Source organism: Hemitrygon akajei, chromosome 6 (genome assembly GCF_048418815.1).
Source record: "Hemitrygon akajei chromosome 6, sHemAka1.3, whole genome shotgun sequence".
NCBI classification, from domain to species: Eukaryota; Metazoa; Chordata; class Chondrichthyes; order Myliobatiformes; family Dasyatidae; genus Hemitrygon; species Hemitrygon akajei.
Window position 1 is genome coordinate 135,467,244 of NC_133129.1, and position 20,506 is coordinate 135,487,749.

General features: G+C 43.0%; 1 protein-coding gene across 2 annotated transcripts in view; it reads right to left on the minus strand.

The window, feature by feature from the left end:
* Positions 1-14,444: 14,444 nt before the first annotated feature.
* LOC140728762 (bestrophin-4-like) overlaps positions 14,445-20,506 on the minus strand; it is a 38,237-nt gene continuing 32,175 nt past the window's right edge. For both annotated transcript variants that reach the window (XM_073047715.1, XM_073047714.1), the window contains exon 10: positions 14,445-16,255. In XM_073047715.1, the coding sequence (XP_072903816.1) occupies positions 14,962-16,255 (1,294 nt within the window). In that variant the 3' untranslated portion in view covers positions 14,445-14,961. The remainder of the gene's footprint in view (positions 16,256-20,506) is intronic.

Sequence of the window (20,506 nt, forward strand, 5' to 3'; positions counted from 1 at the left end):
CTAAATCACTATCTCAAAAAGCATTAATAATAGCTTTTAAAAAGTTCTTAAGTCCTGGCGGTAGAATTGTAAAGCCTAATGGCATTGGGGAGTATTGACCTCTTCATCCTGTCTGAGGAGCATTGCATCGATAGTAACCTGTCGCTGAAACTGCTTCTCTGTCTCTGAATGGTGCTATGTAGAGGATGTTCAGAGTTTTCCATAATTGACCGTAGCCTACTCAGCGCCCTTCGCTCAGCTACTGATGTTAAACTCTCCAGTACTTTGCCCACGACAGAGCCCGCCTTCCTTACCAGCTTATTAAGACGTGAGGCGTCCCTCTTCTTAATGCTTCCTCCCCAACACGCCACCACAAAGAAGAGGGCGCTCTCCACAACTGACCTATAGAACATCTTCAGCATCTCACTACTTAAGTAAAGGAAGATGCCTTTACTCGTGCACTAGACTCTTCATGCAGTAAAGGTGTGCATACCACATGCCTTACTCATTGTTTCGGGATCCCATGTTCCAATTTGGTTTTGTATTACAAGAAAGACATAGAGTATTTGAAGGGAGGTCTTCCAGTCTGAATCCTGATCTAAGACGGCTATGTTATGGGGAAATATGACCATCCTTTGGAGTTTTATCTGAGGAAGAAAACTGAAATACAAACAGTTGCAATAAGACCTTATAGGATTTTCAGTTAAATGTTTGAGCACTCTTCCATTTTGTGTGTTACGAACCCCATAACTGGGTCACTTACCAACAAAGATAGAGAGGTCCGTTGAAGTCTGATGGTACTATTTTTAACAGTATTTATTAGTAAAAACACACAAAAATAATATCAATGCAAACATACAGATAATATACGTCGTCAATACTAAATCTAAAAGTGCGGGTATAATAATAATCAATAAGAAATAGCTCCATCGTTGTCTAGGGGATAATGTATTGTCCGATGGAAATATAAAAGTCACTCAGTTCATGCAGGCTGCAGCCTTTGGGGACCGCTGGGTTTGCAATTGTTGGAAAGAGAGAGATTTTTAGAAACTTGCCAGCTTTTCCTTTTTATGATTTCGATCCTTCGAGAGTTCCGTTGGTGTGGCCGGTCACTTGTGGCCTCTCCTTTAGCTAAGCCATTCTTCCGTGGTAAGGCCCCAATCCCAGGTAAAGGGAAAGGACACACGCGAGGCCCCCACCGGCTGTCGCTATTAAACGCTGTCACGGGATTTCTAGCGTTTCTCCTGGTGCGTCTAAAGGGGTTGTTCCCCAGACCCTCTTTTATCCTTATTCATGGGGTCTCAGATGTCAATCAGGTTGGGATGATGCAATCCCTCAACCAGCCCACTCTGGTTGTCCCCTGAGGGCTTTAATGAATAGTACAGTACTCAATACACAATTTCGTCTCCAAGAGACAATGGCCGTTATCAGTGGCTTTGTCTTGCTGAGGCCAGGACACATTCCAAAACCTTGAGGATTCTCTCTCATTTCCTGGGTCCCAGACCCGAATTAATAGCGATCTTGCGATTCTCAAAAAGGAGGGGGCGACTTTGTACCCTTCAGCCCCTCAGAGTTGTGGCACATTCGTAACATGTGTAAGAATCAATGAAGGTAGAAGTAGTCTGTAATTAAGATTGTCAACATATAAAATATGAGCAAACACGAGGAAATCTGCAGATGCTGGAAATTCAAACAACAACACACACAAAATGCTGGTGGAACACAGCAGGCCAGGCAGCATCTATAGAGAGAAGCGCTGTCGACGTTTCGGGCTGAGACGTTTCGGGCCGAGACCCTTTGTCAGGACTAACTGAAAGGAAAGATAATAAGAGATTTGAAAGTAGTGGGGGGAGGGGGAAATGCAAAATGATAGGAGAAGACCGGAGGGGGTGGGATGAAGCTAAGAGCTGGAAAGGTAATTGGCGAAAGTGATACAGAGCTGGAGAAGGTAAAGGATCATGGGATGGGAGGCCTCAGGAGAAAGAAAGGAGGGGGGGAGCAGCAGAGGGAGATGGAGAACAGGCAAACAACTAAATATGTCAGGGATGGGGTAAGAAGGGGAGGAGGGGCATTAACGGAAGTTAGAGAAGTCAATGTTCATGCCATCAGGTTGGAGGCTACCCAGCCAGTATATAAGGTGTTGTTCCTCCAACCTGAGTGTGGATTCATTTTGACAGTAGAGGAGGCCATGGATAGACATATGAGAATGGGAATGGGACGTGGAATTAAAATGTGTGGCCACTGGGAGATCCTGCTTTCTCTGGCAGACAGAGCGTAGGTGTTCAGCGAAATGGTCTCCCAGTCTGCGTCGGGTCTCACCAATATATAAAAGGCCACACCGGGAGCACTGGACGCAGTATACCACACCAGCCAACTCACAGGTGAAGTGTTGCCTCACCTGGAAGGACTGTCTGGGGCCCTGAATGGTGGTGAGGGAGGAAGTGTAAGGGCAGGTGTAGCACTTGTTCTGTTTACAAGGATAAGTGCCAGGAGGGAGATCGGTGGGAAGGGATGGGGGGGGGGGGGGGAAACGAGTGGACAAGGGAGTCGCATAGGGAGCGATCCCTGCGAAAAGCAAAAAGGGGGGGAGGGAAAAATGTGTTTGGTAGTGGGATCCCGTTGGAGGTGGCGGAAGTTACAGAGAATTATACGTTGGACCTGGAGCCTGGTGGGGTGGTCGGTAAGGACAAGGGGAACCCTATCCCGAGTGGGGTGGTGGGTGGATGGGATGAGGGCAGATGTGCGGGAAATGGGAGAGATGCGTTTGAGAGCAGAGTTGATGGTGGACGAATGGAAGCCCCTTTGTTTAAAAAAGGAAGACATCTCCTTCGTCCTGGAATGAAAAGCCTCATCCTGAGATGAAATATAAAATATGAACAGTATTTTCAGATGCAGGATGTTATAAATTTGCTTTGTAAACAACTGAATGGAAAACTATCATAGGTTTAAAAAGACAACCAAACTGGACACAGGCCCACTATTTCTAGAGCCCCAGAAAGAAATGAGGTAAGCTATTTGCTTGTAAGTGCTAGGTAGCCCAGTAATCTGCTCAAAATATTATTCTGAGTTTTACTTGTAATCTCTATGTCCCCCTCATCTCCCCATTAATATTTTGAGGCCCTCTGTTGGTCAGGGTCAACCAACAGTGTCCTAGCTGTTTCCGTGACACATAACCCTATATGACGGCCAGGGCAGTATGATATGGAGAGCAAGCTGGTGCCCCTGCAGTGGGCTCACTCCCTTCTCCTCTCCATGTAACTGATGAATCCAAAGGAATGGCAGAGGTTGATATAGTTTGGAGTTTGGTACCAGCAGCGTTGCCAGTCAGCATTGAACTCAGTGTGGCACTGCCTGGGAGACTCCAGCTCCTGAGGTTTCCTGAAGCCTTCCCCACAGGTGGGTATAGCTGCAAGGAGGTTTAAGATCAGAGTATTCCTTTTTCCTGGAGGAGCTGCCAACCAGAGTTGATGAGCCCCGTCTGCCCGAAGCGAATGGTTTTAAGGCACCAGTAACCCTTTGCCCCTTCTCCTGTCAGTAGAAACGGTTCTGCTTAGCTTAGTAGCTAAGCCACATGTGAAGGCTAGAACTGGACTTGATTGACGGAGACTATCTGAGATGCACTTAATGACAGCTCCACCAACACCTCCCACCCCCCACCAAAACAACCTTAAGGATTTTGCTGTTCCACTTATCCAATTAGACCACTCTCACTTTAAATCCTCCACTGTGTGTTTGATTTTACTTTCAACAACTTTACCATAAGACCATAAGATATTGGGGCAGAAATAGGCCATTTGGCCCATCAAATATCTCAAACTACCTGCGTCTCAATGTCACCAAGACCAAGGAGATGGTGGTGGACTTTAGGAGATCTAGGCCTCATATGGAGCCAGTGATCATTAATGGAGAATGTGTGGAGCAGGTTAAGACCTACAAGTATCTGGGAGTACAGTTGGACGAGAAGCTAGACTGGACTGCCAACACAAATGCCTTGTGCAGGAAGGCACAGAGTCGACTGTACTTCCTTAGAAGGTTGGCGTCATTCAATGTCTGCAGTGAGATGCTGAAGATGTTCTATAGGTCAGTTGTTGAGAGCGCCCTCTTCTTTGTGGTGGCGTGTTGGGGAGGAAGCATTAAGAAGAAGGACGCCTCACATCTTAATAAGCTGATAAGGAAGGCGGGCTCTGTCGTGGGCAAAGTACTGGAGAGTTTAACATCGGTAGCTGAGCGAAGGGCGCTGAGTAGGCTACGGTCAATTATGGAAAACCCTGAACATCCTCTACATAGCACCATCCAGAGACAGAGAAGCAGTTTCAGCGACAGGTTACTGTCGATGCAATGCTCCTCAGACAGGATGAAGAGGTCAATACTCCCCAATGCCATTAGGCTTTACAATTCAACTGCCAGGACTTAAGAACTTTTTTTAAAGCTATTATTAATGCTTTTTGAGTTAGTGATTTAGATGCATATCATATTATTACTGAGTTAAGTATTGTATGTAATGAGTTTTTGCTACAACAAGTGTATGGGACATTGGAAAAAATGTTGAATTTCCCCATGGGGATGAATAAAGTATCTATCTATCTATCTATCTATCTATCTATCAAATCTGCTCCACCATTCAATCATGGGCTGATACAATTCTGCCAGTCATCCCCACTCCCCTGCTTTTACCCCATACCCTTTGATGCCCTGGCTAATCAAGAATCTATCTATCTCTGCCTTAAATGCACCCAATGACTTGGCCTCCACAACTACTCATGGTAACAAATTCCACAGATTTACCACCCTCTGACTAAAGTAATTTCTCTGCATATCAGTTCTAAAAGGACGTCCTTCAATCCTGAAGTCATGCCCTCTTGTCCTAGAATCCGCTACAATGGGAAAAAACTTTGCCATATCTAATCTGTTCAGGCCTTTTAACATTTGAAATGTTTCTATGAGATCTTCCCTCATTCTCCTGAACTCCAGGGAATACAGTCCAAGAGTGCCAGACATTCCTCATATGGTAACCCTTTCATTCCTGGAATCATTCTTATAAATCTTCTCTGAACCCTCTCCAATGTCAGTATATCCTTTCTAAAATAAGGAGCCCAAAACTGCACACAATATTCCAAGTGTGCTGTCATGAGTGCCTTATAGAACCTCAAAATCACATCCCTACTTTTATATTCTATACCTCTAGAAATGAATGCCAACGTTGCATTCACCTTCTTCACAACCGACTCAACTTGGAGGTTAACCTTGAGAGTATCTTGCACAAGGACTCCCACGACCCTTTGCATCTCTACATTTTGAATTCTCTCCCCATCTAAATAATAATCTGCCCGTTTATTTCTTCTACCAAAGTGCATGACCATACACTTTCCAACATTGTATTCCATTTGCTACTTCTTTGCCTATTCCCCTAAACTATCTAAGTCTCTCTGCAGGCTCTCTGTTTTCTCAAAACTACCCGCTGCTCCACCTGTCTTTGTATTGTTACGCCTGTGCCCAACTCTGAGGGGCCGAAGGGTCCAAAGTAGCCCCTTCCTTTTTGAGAATCGCAAGATCGCTATTAATTCAGGTCAGGAGACCCAGGAAATGAGAGAGAGACGTTTGGAATGTCCTGGCCCTCATCGATGCAAAGCCACGGAAAACGGCCATTGTCTCTTGGAGACGGAATTGTGTATTGAGTACTGTACTTCATGGAAACCCTCAGGGAATGATCAGAGGGGGTTGGTTGAGGGATTGCATCATCCCGACCTGATTGACATCTGAGACCCCGTGAGTAAGGATAAAAGAGGGTCTGGGGAACAACCCCTTTAGACGCACCAGAAGAAACGCTGGAAATCCCATGACAGCGTTTAATAGCAACAGCCGGTGGAAGGCCCACGTGTGTCCTTTCCCGTTGCCCGGGATTGAGGCCTTACCATGGAAGACGGCTTAGCTAAAGAAGAGATCACCACTGATGACATTTCAAAAGATCGACATCATAAAAAGGAAAACGGGCAAGTTCTAAAAACATCGTCTCTCTCTCCAACCAAAGGCTGCAGCCTGAATGAACTAAAGTGACTTTTATATTTCCATCGGACAATACATTATCCCCTAGACAACGATAGAGCTATTTCTTATTGATTATTATTATACCCACACTTTTAGATTTAGTATTGACAACGTATATTATCTGTATGTTTGCATTGATGTTATTTTTATGTATCTTTATCAATAAATACTGTTAAAAATAGTACCATCAGTCTTCAATGGACCTCTCTATCTTTGCTGGTAAGTGACCCAGTTACGGGGTACGTAACAATTGGGGTTCTCGTCTCAGGATTTGACACCAAATTGGGAGGCCAGTGAATCGGGCTTGTAAGTCCAAACTTGGATCTGGTATGCGGGTAGCCAGACGGGAAACCAGCAAAGATGGACGTGGATGAATTTATAGAAAACCCGACTCTGGAGGCGCTAGAGGTGGCCACCAAATCGGACTTGATAAATATGGCGAAGGGACTAAACCTCGCAGAGGTGAGGTTGTCAATGAAAAAGCGGGAGGTGCGAAGGGCCATAACTCAGTATTATATTGGGAAGAATGTGTTTACAGCTGAGGTATTGGAAAATATCCCTGAAAAGGCACCAGCCAGTGGGATGGCTCAGTTAGAGTTGGAGAAATTAAGGTTGGAACATGAAATTAAATTAAAGCAGCTGGAAGCAGCTGAAAAAGAGAGAGCAAGAGCCAAGAAGCAACGGGAGCATGAGCTCCAGCTAAAGGAGTTAGAGCAGGACAGAGCTGAGAAACAAAGAGGGCATGAAATTCAGTTAAAACAGCTGGAAGCAGCTGAAAAGGAGAGGGAGAGAGCCGAGAAGGAGAGAGAGTATGAGGAAAAAGAGAAACAGAGGCAACATGACTTGGACATGGAGAGGTTAAGGGAAGAGCGAAGAGTTCAAGGGTCAGACCGAGAGGAGCGGTTTAATGTTAGTCGGGAGCTTAGGTTAGTACCTCCGTTCAAGGAGACGGATGTTGATAGTTATTTCCTGCTTTTTGAAAAGGTGGCAGTGAATCAGAAGTGGCCCAAAGAGCAGTGGGTGGCGTTGTTACAAAGTGTGTTAAAAGGAAAGGCACAATGGGCATATGCGGCGTTGTCCATGGAGGAGGAAGAGGCGGAGAATTATGACAAAGTAAAAGCGGCCATTCTCCGGACCTATGAATTGGTACCTGAAGCGTATAGACAAAAGTTCAGAAATTTAAAGAAAGGGTGGAATCAGACGTATACCGAGTTTGCCTATGAGAAGGGTGTGCTCTTGGATCGTTGGTGTACAGCAGAAATAGTGGAAGAGGATTTTTGGCATCTCAGGGAGTTAATTCTGATTGAGGAATTTAAAGGTTGTGTTTCGGAGGATATCCGGATGTATTTGAATGAGAAGCCAAATAAGTCCATCTCCGAATTTGCTAGGTTCGCAGATGAATATGCCCTAACCCACAAGACAAAGTTTTCCTCGAACAAAAGTTACCAGAGAGACCGTGGGAACGATAGAGAAAGCCCGCCGGCTGAGGCAGAGGTCCCGCCGGGAGCTCGTGGTAAGACTGAGGAGAGGCAAGACGGAGAGGGATTTCCGGGCTTGACCTGTTTTAATTGTGGGAAGGGGGGACATATTGCATCTAGGTGCTTTGCTCCGAGGAAGGAGACAGGAAAAGGGAAAGCTGCGGTCCCTATCGGATGTGCCGTGGTAATCAGTAAATCGACAAGAGATCCCCGGGTAGACAGAGTATGAGAAGGGTCTGAGACTTGTATGTCAAACGGAACCGTGTCTGTGAGGGAGGGAGACCCACCAGTTCCCGTACGGATCTGGAGAGACACGGGGGCTGAACTGTCATTGATTAGCAGTAAGGTACTGGATTTTGGTCGCAAGACGGGAATGGTAGCTGTGAAAGGAATAGGAAAAGGAATGGAAACGGTGCCCTTGCATAGGATCATTATGAATTGTGAGCTGGTACCTGGACCAGTTGAAATGGGGGTGCGATCAGAATTCCCGAGAACTGACGCGGACGTCCTTCTGGGTAATGATTTAGCCGGTGGTAAGGTTTGGTCAGCAATGAAGCTGACGAGACAGCCGGTGGAGGCCCCGCCCCTAGATTCCAAGATCTATCCCACATGCGCGATCACTCGCAGCATGTCGAGAAAGGCAGCTGAGAACGAGAGCAGTTTAAATCCGGCCAGTATCGACCTGGCCAAGACATTTTACCGACCCTGTACCATGAGGGTTTAGAGGGTGGTAAAACGAAGAGTGGTAAAGTGAAAGAGAGTAAGGGAGAGGAGGTAGTCCTGCCCTTAGCGAGGAGAAAATTTGTAGAGGCACGAAATAAAGATGAGAAACAGATAAAGCTGTTACAAGGTCCAGGGTTGGACATGGATGATTTGTCTGGTTTGGCAGAAATGTTTGAAGAAGTTGAAAATTCTAAAGGTGTTCCCGATAATGAAATGAGGGCAGTCCTAGATGAAAAGGGTGCCCTTACCTTGAAGAAGTCTGCTGGGTTGGCAGATGAGGTTGTTTCAGCCCACGAGGTTGAGTTTACTCCGGAAGGGAGTTGCCCAGAGAGTAGCTGGGAGGATCAGGGGAATTTAGAATTTGAACAGGGTACGGGTATTGAAAGCCTGGAAGAGGCAAATGTCCCATTTAAGTGTGTCCAAGATGTGGATGCACGTGGTACTGAACCTAGTAATGGAGCTCAGAAAAAGTCTGAGGTATTTGATTCAGTTGAAAAGGAATGCAGTCCTTGTGGGTCAGATGGACTTGGTTCAGTGAAGAAAGGGTTAACCTTGGTAATAGTGGGAAGTGAGAGTTCCCAGGTGTTTGTGCTCGAAGGTGTGTTAAAAGTTAGTGAGGAGATCAAAGGTGGTGGGGTGAATATTATTATTGAAGGAAAAGGGAAATGTGTAGTTCCCAAATTGAATGAAGAAAATTTAAAGGCTGGACTGATATCAGAAGCAGCAACCAGGCTACAGAGACAATGGCTTGGTACCACAAAGCCTGTGAATCAATTACAGGTTGAGTTGGAAGGTAAAGGGGCCCCACACGCTATTGTTATTCCAGAGTGTGGTGTGAAACCGCAGAATTCGAAATGTTGTTTGAACAAAGAGGGATCGCTGGCAGTGAGACCTAATCGCCTGAAGGGTCCTGAAGAGAAAACTAGCAACTTGCGTAAAATTAAAGAATTGGGTGGAAATTCGGGAAATGGTCTAAGTTTGGAACACATTGTTGATAAAATAACTCCTATGAAAGGAGCGGGCGAAAGCCTATTTTGCCAGGGTGCACAAGCTCCCCACGTGGGAATTAACCGGAAAAAAGGCGAGGGTTAATGGGACGCCATTTTTAAATAGCAGAGGCCGGTTTTACGGGATTTCGACAAAGCATGTGAATAATAAAGATAACCCCCATGGAAGCTTGACTGTTAATTTTGAAAGTAACATAAAGATTAGTATTTTGCATGAACTTTTGTAGTATACACGTAAGCTAAGATCACAACTCTTTAGTTTTTGCTGAAGGAAAGAAAAAAAAGGTGGTTATTAAATTGGAGTCTGATGCTACAAGACTTTAGTAAGGTACAAGATGTTAAGATATTAAAGGAAGTGACAATGTAATCGTTAATTGTTTAGGTGCTGAATTGAATGTATAACTGTATTACTCTGTAGTGAAAAAAAAACACTTTTGTATTGTGTTAGATTCTAAAATCCTGTAAGACTCTGTATTACTTCGTTTTTACCGATGGTAAAAACACGTTGAAGAAAGGGGGTGTTACGCCTGTGTCCAACTCTGAGGGGCCGAAGGGTCCAAAGTAGCCCCCTCCTTTTTGAGAATCGCAAGATCGCTATTAATTCAGGTCAGGAGACCCAGGAAATGAGAGAGAGACATTTGCAATGTCCTGGCCCTCAGCGATACAAAGCCACGGAAAACGGCCATTGTCTCTTGGAGACGGAATTGAGTATTGAGTACTGTACTTCATGGAAGCCCTCAGGGAATGATCAGAGTGGTCTGGTTGAGGGATTGCATCATCCCAACCTGATTGACATCTGAGACCCCATGAGTAAGGATAAAAGAAGGTCTGGGGAACAACCCCTTTAGATGCACCAGAAAAAACGCTGGAAATCCCGTGACAGCGTTTAATAGCGACAGCCAGTGGAAGGCCCACATGTGTCCTTTCCTGTTGCCCGGGATTGAGGCCTTACCATGGAAGATGGCTTAGCTAAAGAAGAGATCACCACCGACGACATTTCAAAGGATCGACATCATAAAAAGGAAAACGGTCAAGTTCTAAAAACATCGTCTCTCTCTCCAACCAAAGGCTGCAGCCTGAATGAACTAAAGTGACTTTTATATTTCCATTGGACAATACATTATCCCCTAGACAAGGATAGAGCTATTTCTTATTGATTATTATTATACCCGCGCTTTTAGATTTAGTATTGACGACGTATATTATCTGTATGGTTGCATTGATATTATTTTTATGTATTTTTATCAATAAATACTGTTAAAAATAGTACCATCAGACTTCAACGAACCTCTCTATCTTTGCTGGTAAGTGACCCAGTTACGGGGTACGTAACAGTATCATCGGCAAATTTAGTCACAAATCTATTAATACTGTAGTCCAAATCATTGACATACATTGTAAAAAGCAGTGGTCCCAAGGCTGACCCCTGTAGAACTCCACCGGTAACTGGCAGCCAGCCAGAATAGGATCCCTTTATTCCCACTCTCTGTTTTCTGCCGACCAGCCAATGCTTTACCCATACTAGTAACTCCATTGTAATTCCTTGGGCTCTTATCTTGCTAAGCAGCCTCATGTGTGGCACCTTGTCAAAGGCCTTCTGAAAATCCAAGTACACCATGTCTACTGTATCTCCTTTGTCTACCCTGCTTGTAATTTCCCCTATCTTGTCATGTGCCTCCAGGTAATCCGTAATCTCATCCCTAACAATCGATTCCAACAACTTCCCAACCACTGATGTCAGGCTAACAGGTCTATAGTTTCATTTCTGCTTCCTCCCACCCTTCTTAAATAGCGGAGTAACATTTGCAACTTTCTCAGTCATCCAGTACAATGCCAGAATCTATCGATTCTTGAAAGATCATCATTAATGCCTCTGCAATCTCTCCAACTACTTCCTTCAGAACCCAAGGGTGCATCCCGTCAGGTCTAGGAGATTTATCCACCTTCAGAACTTTAAGCTTCCTGAGCACCTTCTCAGTCGTAATTGTCAGTACACAAACTTTACTTCCCTGACACTCTTGAATGTCCGGTATACTGCAGATGTCTTCCTCTGTGAAGACTGATGTAAATTCGCTTTCAATTATTCTGCCATCTCTGCATCTCTCATTACAATATCTCCAGCGTCATTTTGTATTGGTCCTATATCTACCCTCAACTCTCTTTTACCCTTTAAATACTTAAAAAAGCTTTTAATATCTTCTTTGATATTAGTCACCAACTTCCTCTCATAATTTGTCTTTTCCTTCCAAATGACCTTCTTAGTTTCCTTCTGCAAGTTTTTAAAAGCGCCCCAATCCTCTATCTTTGCACTAGCTCTGGCTTCCTTGTATGCCTTCTCTTTTGCTTTTACTTTGGCTCTGACTTCACTTGTCAGCCACAGTAGTATCCTTCTTCCATTCAAAAATTTCTTCTTATTTGGAATATATCTGTCTTTCACTTTCATTTTTCGCAGAAACTCCAGCCATTGCTGCTTTGCTATCCTTCCTGCAAATGTCCCTTTCCAGTCAACTTCAGCCAGTTCCCCTCTCATGCCATTGTAATTTCCTTTATTCCACTGAAATACTGACACATTGGATTTTATTTTTTCCCTCTCAAATTTCAATGTGAACTTGATTATATTGTGATCACTGTTCCCTAAGGTTTCCTTAACCTTAAGCTCTCTTATCATCATTGGGTCATTGCACAACACCCAATCTAGCACAGCCAATTGCAAGTCATCCCTCAGAACCTCATTACACCTTTCCCCACAAATGGCGAAATTACAGCAAAAATAGCAGTTTTTTTTGCTATCTTGAATAGATGCTGCCTGACCTGCTGAGTTTCTCCAGTATTTTATGTGTGTTGCTCTGGATTTCAGCTTTTGCAGAATCTCTTGTGTTTAGTTTTTAAAAAAGTCCTTTCTTAAAGAAAAACATGCATTCTAGGCGTATACAACATGTCGTCTTCTTTCTCTGTATTTTGAATGTATGGATCTTCCACATTATTTGAGTCTGAACCTGTATCTTTGTTGCTGATCATTATTTTGCTGTCATATAACAAAGGTACAAGTTAATCTTTGTGTTGTGAATGTTTATGAAAGTGTTTTTATATCCTTTCATTAAATTAAATTCAGACTCGGAATGCAGCCATGAATGGGCTAATGAGTTAATAGGTTTGATAATTGCTCTCCTGTTCACACTCCCCTCAGCACTTCAGTCCAGGTGCTGAGATCCCCAGTGCTCCCTCAGCACCAACATCTCCAGTTCAACACGTAGATGAACAACACTGCCTACATTGTCTCCCTGCTCTGCACCTACCATCCACCCCTCCTCATGCCAACTGCTATTGTGCCAATCTTTAACCCCCCCATCCCCAGACCCACCTTCCACCAATTGCCCAGTCATCCTGGACTCACCTTCACTACTGACCAGGCGAGCAGGGCTCTGGGGAAACTCAGACACGGCAAAGCATTGGGACTGGATGGTGTGAACCCCAAGGTCCTGAAGGAATGTGCTGAGTTGCTGTGTGGAGTTCTCCAGAGCATTTTCAATCTGAGTCTCTGCCTGGAAAGGGTCCCAACTGTGTGGAAAACATCATATGTAGTCCCAGTACCCAAGAAGGGCCAACTGAAAGTCTTGAATGACTGCTGTTGAGTGGCCTTGACCTCACACATCATGAAAACCCCAGGGAAGCTGGTCCTGGCTCACCTCTGACCCCTGGTCAGATCAGCTCTCGATTCTCTGCCTACCAGGAGCACACTGGAGTCGACGATACTGTCATCTACCTGCTGAACAGAGCCTATTCCCATTTTGATAAGCAGGGCAGCACTGTGAGGATCTTGATTTTTGATTTTTCAATACCATACAGCGCACATTGCTTGGGGAGAAGCTCCATTCAATGCAGATTGGCACTTCCACTATATCCTGTATAATAGACTACCTGACTGGCAGACCACGGTGTGTGTGGCTTCAGAGTTGTGTGTCAGACATGGCTATACGCAGCTCTGGAGACCCATAGTGGACTGTATTGGTTCCTTTCTTTACCCTGTATACCTCAGACTTTAGATACAACACTGTCATGGGCAGAATTTTCTGATAACTCAGCAATAGGGAGATGGGAGGATGAATGCAGGGCCCTGGTGGAGTACTTTGTCAAATGGTGCAGGCTGAATCACCTGCAGCTTAACATCAGACAAATGAGATGGTGATGGACTTTAGGAAGACTGAGCCTGCACTGTTCCTTGTTACTGTTGATAGTGAGGATGTGGATGTGGTGAGGACCTATGAGTACCTGGGGGTGCACCTGGATGACAGACTTGAGTGGAGCATCAACAAAAGCTGTGTACAAGAAGGGCCAGAGTCACCTCTACTTCCTGAGGAGACTGAGGTCCTTTGGAGTTTGCAGTCTTCTCCTTCACATGTTCTACCAGTCTGTTGTTCTCAGTACAATCTTCTATGCGGTGGTGTGCTGGGGCAAAGGCATCAACACTGGTGATGTCAACAGGCTCAATAAACTGGTTAGAAAATCTGGCTCTGTTATAGGAGTCAAACTGGACACAATGGAGGCTGTGGGAGAACAAAGGACGCTACAGAAAATCTTGGCAATTCTGGACAATGTTTCTCATCCTCTGCATGCCACCTTAGCTGAACAGAGGAGCACTTTTAGTAATAGACTAAGATAACAGTGCTGTTCCAAAGAGCACTTTATGAGGTCATTCTTACCCTTGGCCATTAGGCTCTATAATAGCCAGGGAAGTGATGACCTCTTCCTGTTAGACTGTTTGAGGTAACTTATTTTTTATTCTTTCTTACTTCTCTTCTAATATTTGTATATCTGTGCACTTGTAAAACTGCTATGACACTGTAATTTCCTTTGGGATCAATAAAATATCATATATCTACTAAACTCATAAATTGTGGATTCATCTTAATTCTAATTTCCAAAATGTCACTTTACTATTTATTGTAGAATATAAATATTCATTCATAATACTAACTGTTTTGATTGTGTCCCTGGTTTTGCTTGGGTTACCCCATAACAACATCCACTGAGTTGTTCGTATTAAATAAAGCTCACAACCTTTTCGATATTGAAGAAGTTTCTGAAGCCTAAATTTTAACCGTGGATCCAATAACAGTCAAAAACCCAGGACTGAAGTGTGTTTTTAAAGAAAAAAATGTGGCACATTGGCTGAAATTTATGTCCATCATCAAAAGGATTTTAATGTGGGGAATTTTGGAAGGTATTCAATTCAATTAAGTAATCTCAAGCTTTAAATTATTGATTATTCACTTCCTAGAACAGGAAAAACATAGACAAGAAGCATGATAAAGATTTCCATTAAGTTTTTTTTATAATTTGTGTTTTTTACCCAAGCAGACATCTTTATTTACCTTTTTGACAGTTTAATATTTCAATTGTCCTGTTGTGTATTTGCATTGGTCTACTAACTCAGGAGAGAATTGACCCAGGTGTTCTAGATTATTGGGGATGCATTTGTGAATGATTTTATTCTACCACCAGCAGGCTAAAGTACTTCAAGGTGAAAATCTGGCATTAAACTCTTTGCTCTGCTCATTTGAAATGCTGATATTTCCGCTATTTCTCAGTGCCGGGATATTATGGTGCAGCAGCAAGAAATGGCACTATGCAAACCCACAGTGTGAATTTACTATTTTAGAAGTGATATTTATAATAGTTTTCTTGTGAAGCGTTGGAGGGCTTCTTCTTAAACAAATAAAATAGCACAATTATTTGATTGAGTTCTCTTTCTTAGGGGCGCTTTCTGAAGTTTCAGTGATGACGTCCATGAAGTTGACTAGGTCCTCCTCGTTGAGGGAGAAGCTTGAATCATTTGGAGCCACAATCCCATTTTTCTGCATTGGTTCTGTACCGATACCACTGATGCATTCAGTAGTAGTCATGGATTGAGTTGATAGACTGGGGTACTTGGAAGAAGTCCCTGTTCCGGAAAATACTGGGGAAGAAGCACTTCCTGCCTTGTAATCAAAGCCGGATACACGTCCGCTTTGACTTACCATCCTTGACCTTCCCAGCACTGGGGAAGACAAGGGTGTGAATGAAAAGGTTGAAATGGTTGTTTCATGGCCTGGAGTGTTGAGTAAAGGATTTGAAAGGTCAGGGTTGTTGACATATCCAAGAGATTCAAGGGTCAATCTAGGATGTTTGCATTCCTGGAAACCAGAAATTTGCTTTGTATTGTTGGGATTATTTGTATTTGAAGAGTTATCTGAAAAGAGAGAATGTGGACTTTCAGAAATCAATAGTAAGCTGTTGCTGCTACCAGGGTTAAAGCTGTGGGATGAATCTAAAATTGTTTCTTTGCTGTTTAAGCAAAGATCTCTTGTAGCATCTTCTGCTACTTCAGCTACAACTTGACTGCTGTCCTCTGCTATAATTTTCTCAGGCGGTTCATTAAGGGGAGCCATTTTGTCTGTATTAATGCTAATGTGTTTGTCCAGCTCTTCAGCTTTTGAGGCCAACGTACTGCTGTTACTTCCTTCGTTTCCAGTAGGGAAGGTGGAAATGTTGGTTAGCTTGGAGGGCTTCTTTACAGGAATCCATTTGAGTGGGAATGTCATGGGTATGGATTGAATGGGTGTTTGTGGTGCACTGTAGTAGCCAGGCCTTTCATAAAGTGAGGAGGATATGAAGCTGTCATAATCCCTTGCCTCACTATCCATTGCAGCACAACCTTGAGTGGAACCGAAAGGTGAATGGGAGGAGGAGGAGGCTCGGTGAATTTTTGCAAAAGGTCTGTTGGGAGGAAGAGGCCCTGACTTGTGAAACCCATTGGGTGTTGATTCTGAGCTCAGGAAGCTGAACATAGAAGCTGGTAAAAACGTGCTGTTCCTCTTCCTTGATAGATTGATTCGAGGAGTAGACCTGGAAATGTTCTGGAAGTTTGTTGCTTGAACTCCTAGCAGTCTGCCCAAGTTACTCAGAAGTGGGGTGGCATGGTTTACTTCCTCATTCTCATTGATTTGCTCGAGGGGTTGGAATTCCATCTCCTCTTTAAGCATGCTGTAAAGGAATTAAACACAAGTCTTAAGCAAGCAGGTATAAAGAATGCATAAACAATACGTCATAACTTGTGTTCTGTGCATGGGCAGCAGAGCAATGCAACTTCTACCTCACAACTGCAGAGATCCACTTTTGATCCTGACCGCAACCCCCCCCCCCCCCCAGGTACAGTGTGGAGTATGACCACAAGGATTTCCTCTCTCATCCCAGAGATTTCAATAGACAACGGTAAATTACCTCTGATGTACATGCTTGCTGGAGGATTCAGAGAGAGTCGATAGGCATGCGAGAAAGAGTATGTTACACAGAAATAAGTGTGGGAATAGGATTGGTAGAATTTTGTGGGTAAAGTGGCCTCCTTCCTTGTTGTTCAATATATTGAGAAAGCTTTCCAAGATTTCAGTTGGAAAAATTATATAAAATTGTGCCTAACAAACCAAAATATCCTAAATAGGAACTCTACCTACTAATTTCAGCTGCAGTGGCATGGGAGAAAATAATTCTGCCAGGGTTCACAGTCCTTCTTTCTATTCAAACACCCTTGCACAGAATCATGAGAAAATTATAGTTTACTTGACTTTAGATAGAATAAATGTGACAACAAGCAACTTGTCAACAAACAGGCAACCCATGGCACAGGAAGTGTCCGCTTTGAATGGATTTTATTTTTCTGTTTCAACATTTATTTCACAGGAATTTATTTGAGCCAAGTTAAAGGATGACCACTGCTGTTTCAAAATGTTATGACAAGCTATTATAGGATTTTGTCATTCTGATGAATGAAGTATTAAGGAGAGATGTTTGCAGAAACTGTACTTTTCTCTCATTAATGCCTTCTCATCAAAATAAAAGTTGTATTCCAGCTGTATTGGGCTTTGATGGTGACAATTAGAAACTATCACCATTACTTTGATTATTGAGCTTGGTTATTTCTGATGTTCTGAACTGCAATGGAGTGAATATTTATTTCATTTCTGTACACAATTTATTAACTTAAAGCCTCACTTTCAAGGACTCTTCATCTCCTTTTCTCAATATTTATTGCTTATATATTTATTATTATTATTTCTTTCTTTCTGTATTTGTGCTTTTTTGTAGCCTTTTGCACACTGGTTGAATACCCAAGTTGATGTGGTGTTTCATTGATTCTATTATGATTTTATTTGATTATGGATTTATTGAGTATGCTCACAAGAAATTGAATCTCAGGGTTGTATATGTACTTTGATAAATTTACTTTGAACTTTTGAATTTTAATAAAGGTCTCACAGGATTATTCCATGTAATTTATCAAGAAATTAAAATTAATGTATTATAGAAGATTATTTTAATCTTTTGTGGACTGAATTGACCTTTTATTCCATTTATAATTCAGCTATCTTCATTTTGCTGATTCTGTGTAAACATGTATCAGTTTTTTTAGTATTTAGTTTATAGAAATTGGTTTGCAGAATATGTTTCTAATGAAGAAGGACTTGCTACATCTTCTATGACCCCCAGTAAAGGTAAATGTTAACCCTTTAATTTTTGGAGAAATCACTGTTTGTTTGCATTTCTTTGTAGAAAATGCACACCACTGAAAAGTTTCAGCTGGGGGCAAAATCAGTAGCTGGAAGCTGCTCTTTATTTTGAACCATCTTCTGTCTTCAGCGATGCTCAATTGGTTGTGGTTCTGCTGAAGTGTCTGAATCAGTGCTTTTGTTCCTCCTCACCTCTTTATGATCCACTTGCTCGCATTAGGTGAAGGCAGGATCTTCCCTGGTTGTGATACCTCCATAATCAATTAAAACTATCATTTTCTAACATGTGAAGATAGACAATTGGGTACTACTAAAGGAAAAAGGAATAGAGGCATTTAGCAGGAAAAGTTTAAACATTGCAAGCATAATAGATAACTCACCCTGCTGCCAAACTAGATGTTATTCCAGGGTTTTATAAATAAAATGTGAAGTACAAATACAAAATGTACAACAAATTTCACACAAATCATTACTTAGGGTCCGTTATGTAATTCCGAGCACTCTTTGGAATTATATGAAAGAAAAGGTACTTTGTAGGGCTGAGAACTTTCAGTTATGAAGAAGACTAGAAGATTTGCAGTACTCTTCATTTGAAGAAAATAGGGATCTATTGAGATTTTTTAAACAAGGTTTAAGTTGAAGTTTATTGTTATCAGACTGCACATAACAATTTTCCTCCAGGTCACAGTGTACGCACAAAACACATATCACGCAGCACATAAAACAAAATATTACCACAAATAAGTTAATATATAATTCAAAGTACATGTAGTACACAGCACAGGTAAACAATACAGTAAAATGTAAGCAGCTCATTGTCCTACTGACGAGAACTCGGTGGAGGCAGGGTATTCATTAGTCTCACAGCCTGGGGAAGAAGCTGTTACCCAGTCTGGCAGTCCTAGTCCTGATGCTCCTGTACCTCCTTCCTGATGGTAGCGGGTCAAAGAGATTGTGGGATGAGTGGTGGGGAACCTCAACAATGCTTTGGGCCCTCATATACAATACTCCCGGTAAATGTCACAGGTAACGAGAGGGAGACCTGGTGAATGGTGGCTTCTAACATCCTCTGTAGGGTCTTGCAGTCAATGCCTTGCAGCTTCTATACCACAGGAATGGATTCAGCCAGACAGAACACCCTCAAAGGTCCTGTGGGCAATTGTTAGAATAGGAGCAGGGAGCCTTACCTGCCTCAATCTCCTCAGAAGTGTAAACCTTACTGTGCCTTCTTAACTAATGAAGTGTTGTGGGTCCAGATTAGATCGACGGTTATCTGCACATCAAGGAACTTCATGCTCTTCACTCTCTCTGCAGCAAAACCATTGATGTGCAATAGGGAATGGTCAACCTGCAGCTCCCTGAAGTCCACAATCACCTCTTTTGTCTTGTCCACGTTGTTGTTATCACCATTTGACAGGCCTTCCCAGCCTCCTCTCTGTATGCCAGTTCATCATTGTTGATGATGAGCTGAACCACTGTTGGATCATCAGTGAACTTGATAACGCGATTTGAGCTGAATCTGGCAGTGCCATCATGTGTCGGCAGCAGACTGAGCACGCAGCCCTGGGGGACACCAGTGCTCAGCAGGATGGAGCTTGAGATGTTGCTGACAACCCAGACGGACTGAAGTCTTTCATTGAGAAGTTCAAAATCCAGTTATAGAGAGGTGTTGAGTCCCAATGAGGACAGTTCATCCACCAGTCTATGACGCTGAGCTGGAGTTGATGTACAACTACCTGGCATCCTGAATCCTAAGCAGTCCATGAACCTCTACAGTCAACCATGGTTTCTGGTTTGCTCTGGGAGTGTAGTGTTTAATCACAGTAATATCCTCAATGCTTTTCCCATGTGGTCAGTTACCAATCTTGCAAATAGATCAATGTTAACATGATAATTGTAGTTAGCCACTTCCCTGAACATGCTTCAGTCCGTGCTTTCAAAAGAGTCCTGCAGCATTGAGGTAGTACTGTCTGGCTAGGTCCTGATCACCTTGTGAACTGGTTTGACTCATTTAACCAATGGCCTGTATGTAGGGAATATTAAAATGGATATATGGTCTGAGTATCCAAGGCGGTGTAGTGGCATCAGCGCTGGACTTCAAGGCAGATGGTCCTGAGTTCAAACCCAGCCAGGTCCCAACCTGGGCAGCAGCAGTACCTGCACGAAGAAAGGCCTGGCGATCTACTTCCGTATCTTGCCATGAAAACCCTGCTGACCCTGTGGTCCATGAGGTCTCGAAGAGTCAGACTCGACTTAATGACTGAGCAACAAGTCCAAGATGAGGGCGGGGGCAGCCATGTAGGATCAATTAATGTTGATATAGTCCAGGTAAAATCTGTTCTCTCCTCTGGTTGCGAAGTTGACATGCTGGTATAACTTTGGCATGACTTTTTTTTAAGTTTGCATGATTGTGAAAGGATTATTATATTTGAATACTTCTGTCCTTGCTTTTTTATTCTGAAATCATGCATGAAATTTTTTTTTGTGCCATTTGTGAGGTATTCCCATAAGTTTCCTGCTGGTGTTCTGTCCATCAGGAAATTGGCATTCCTGGGGTAGATCCTAATGTAGGCTTAATTTTCCTGTTGTATTTTGTGCAGTGTACAGCGATGGAATTAAAAGTCATTATGTGCGCAGTATAAGTAACCATAATGAAATGAGTACAACATAAGAATGATAACATGGGGAAGAGTGAGCATGGATTTATGGAAGGAAAGTCATCTTTGGCTAA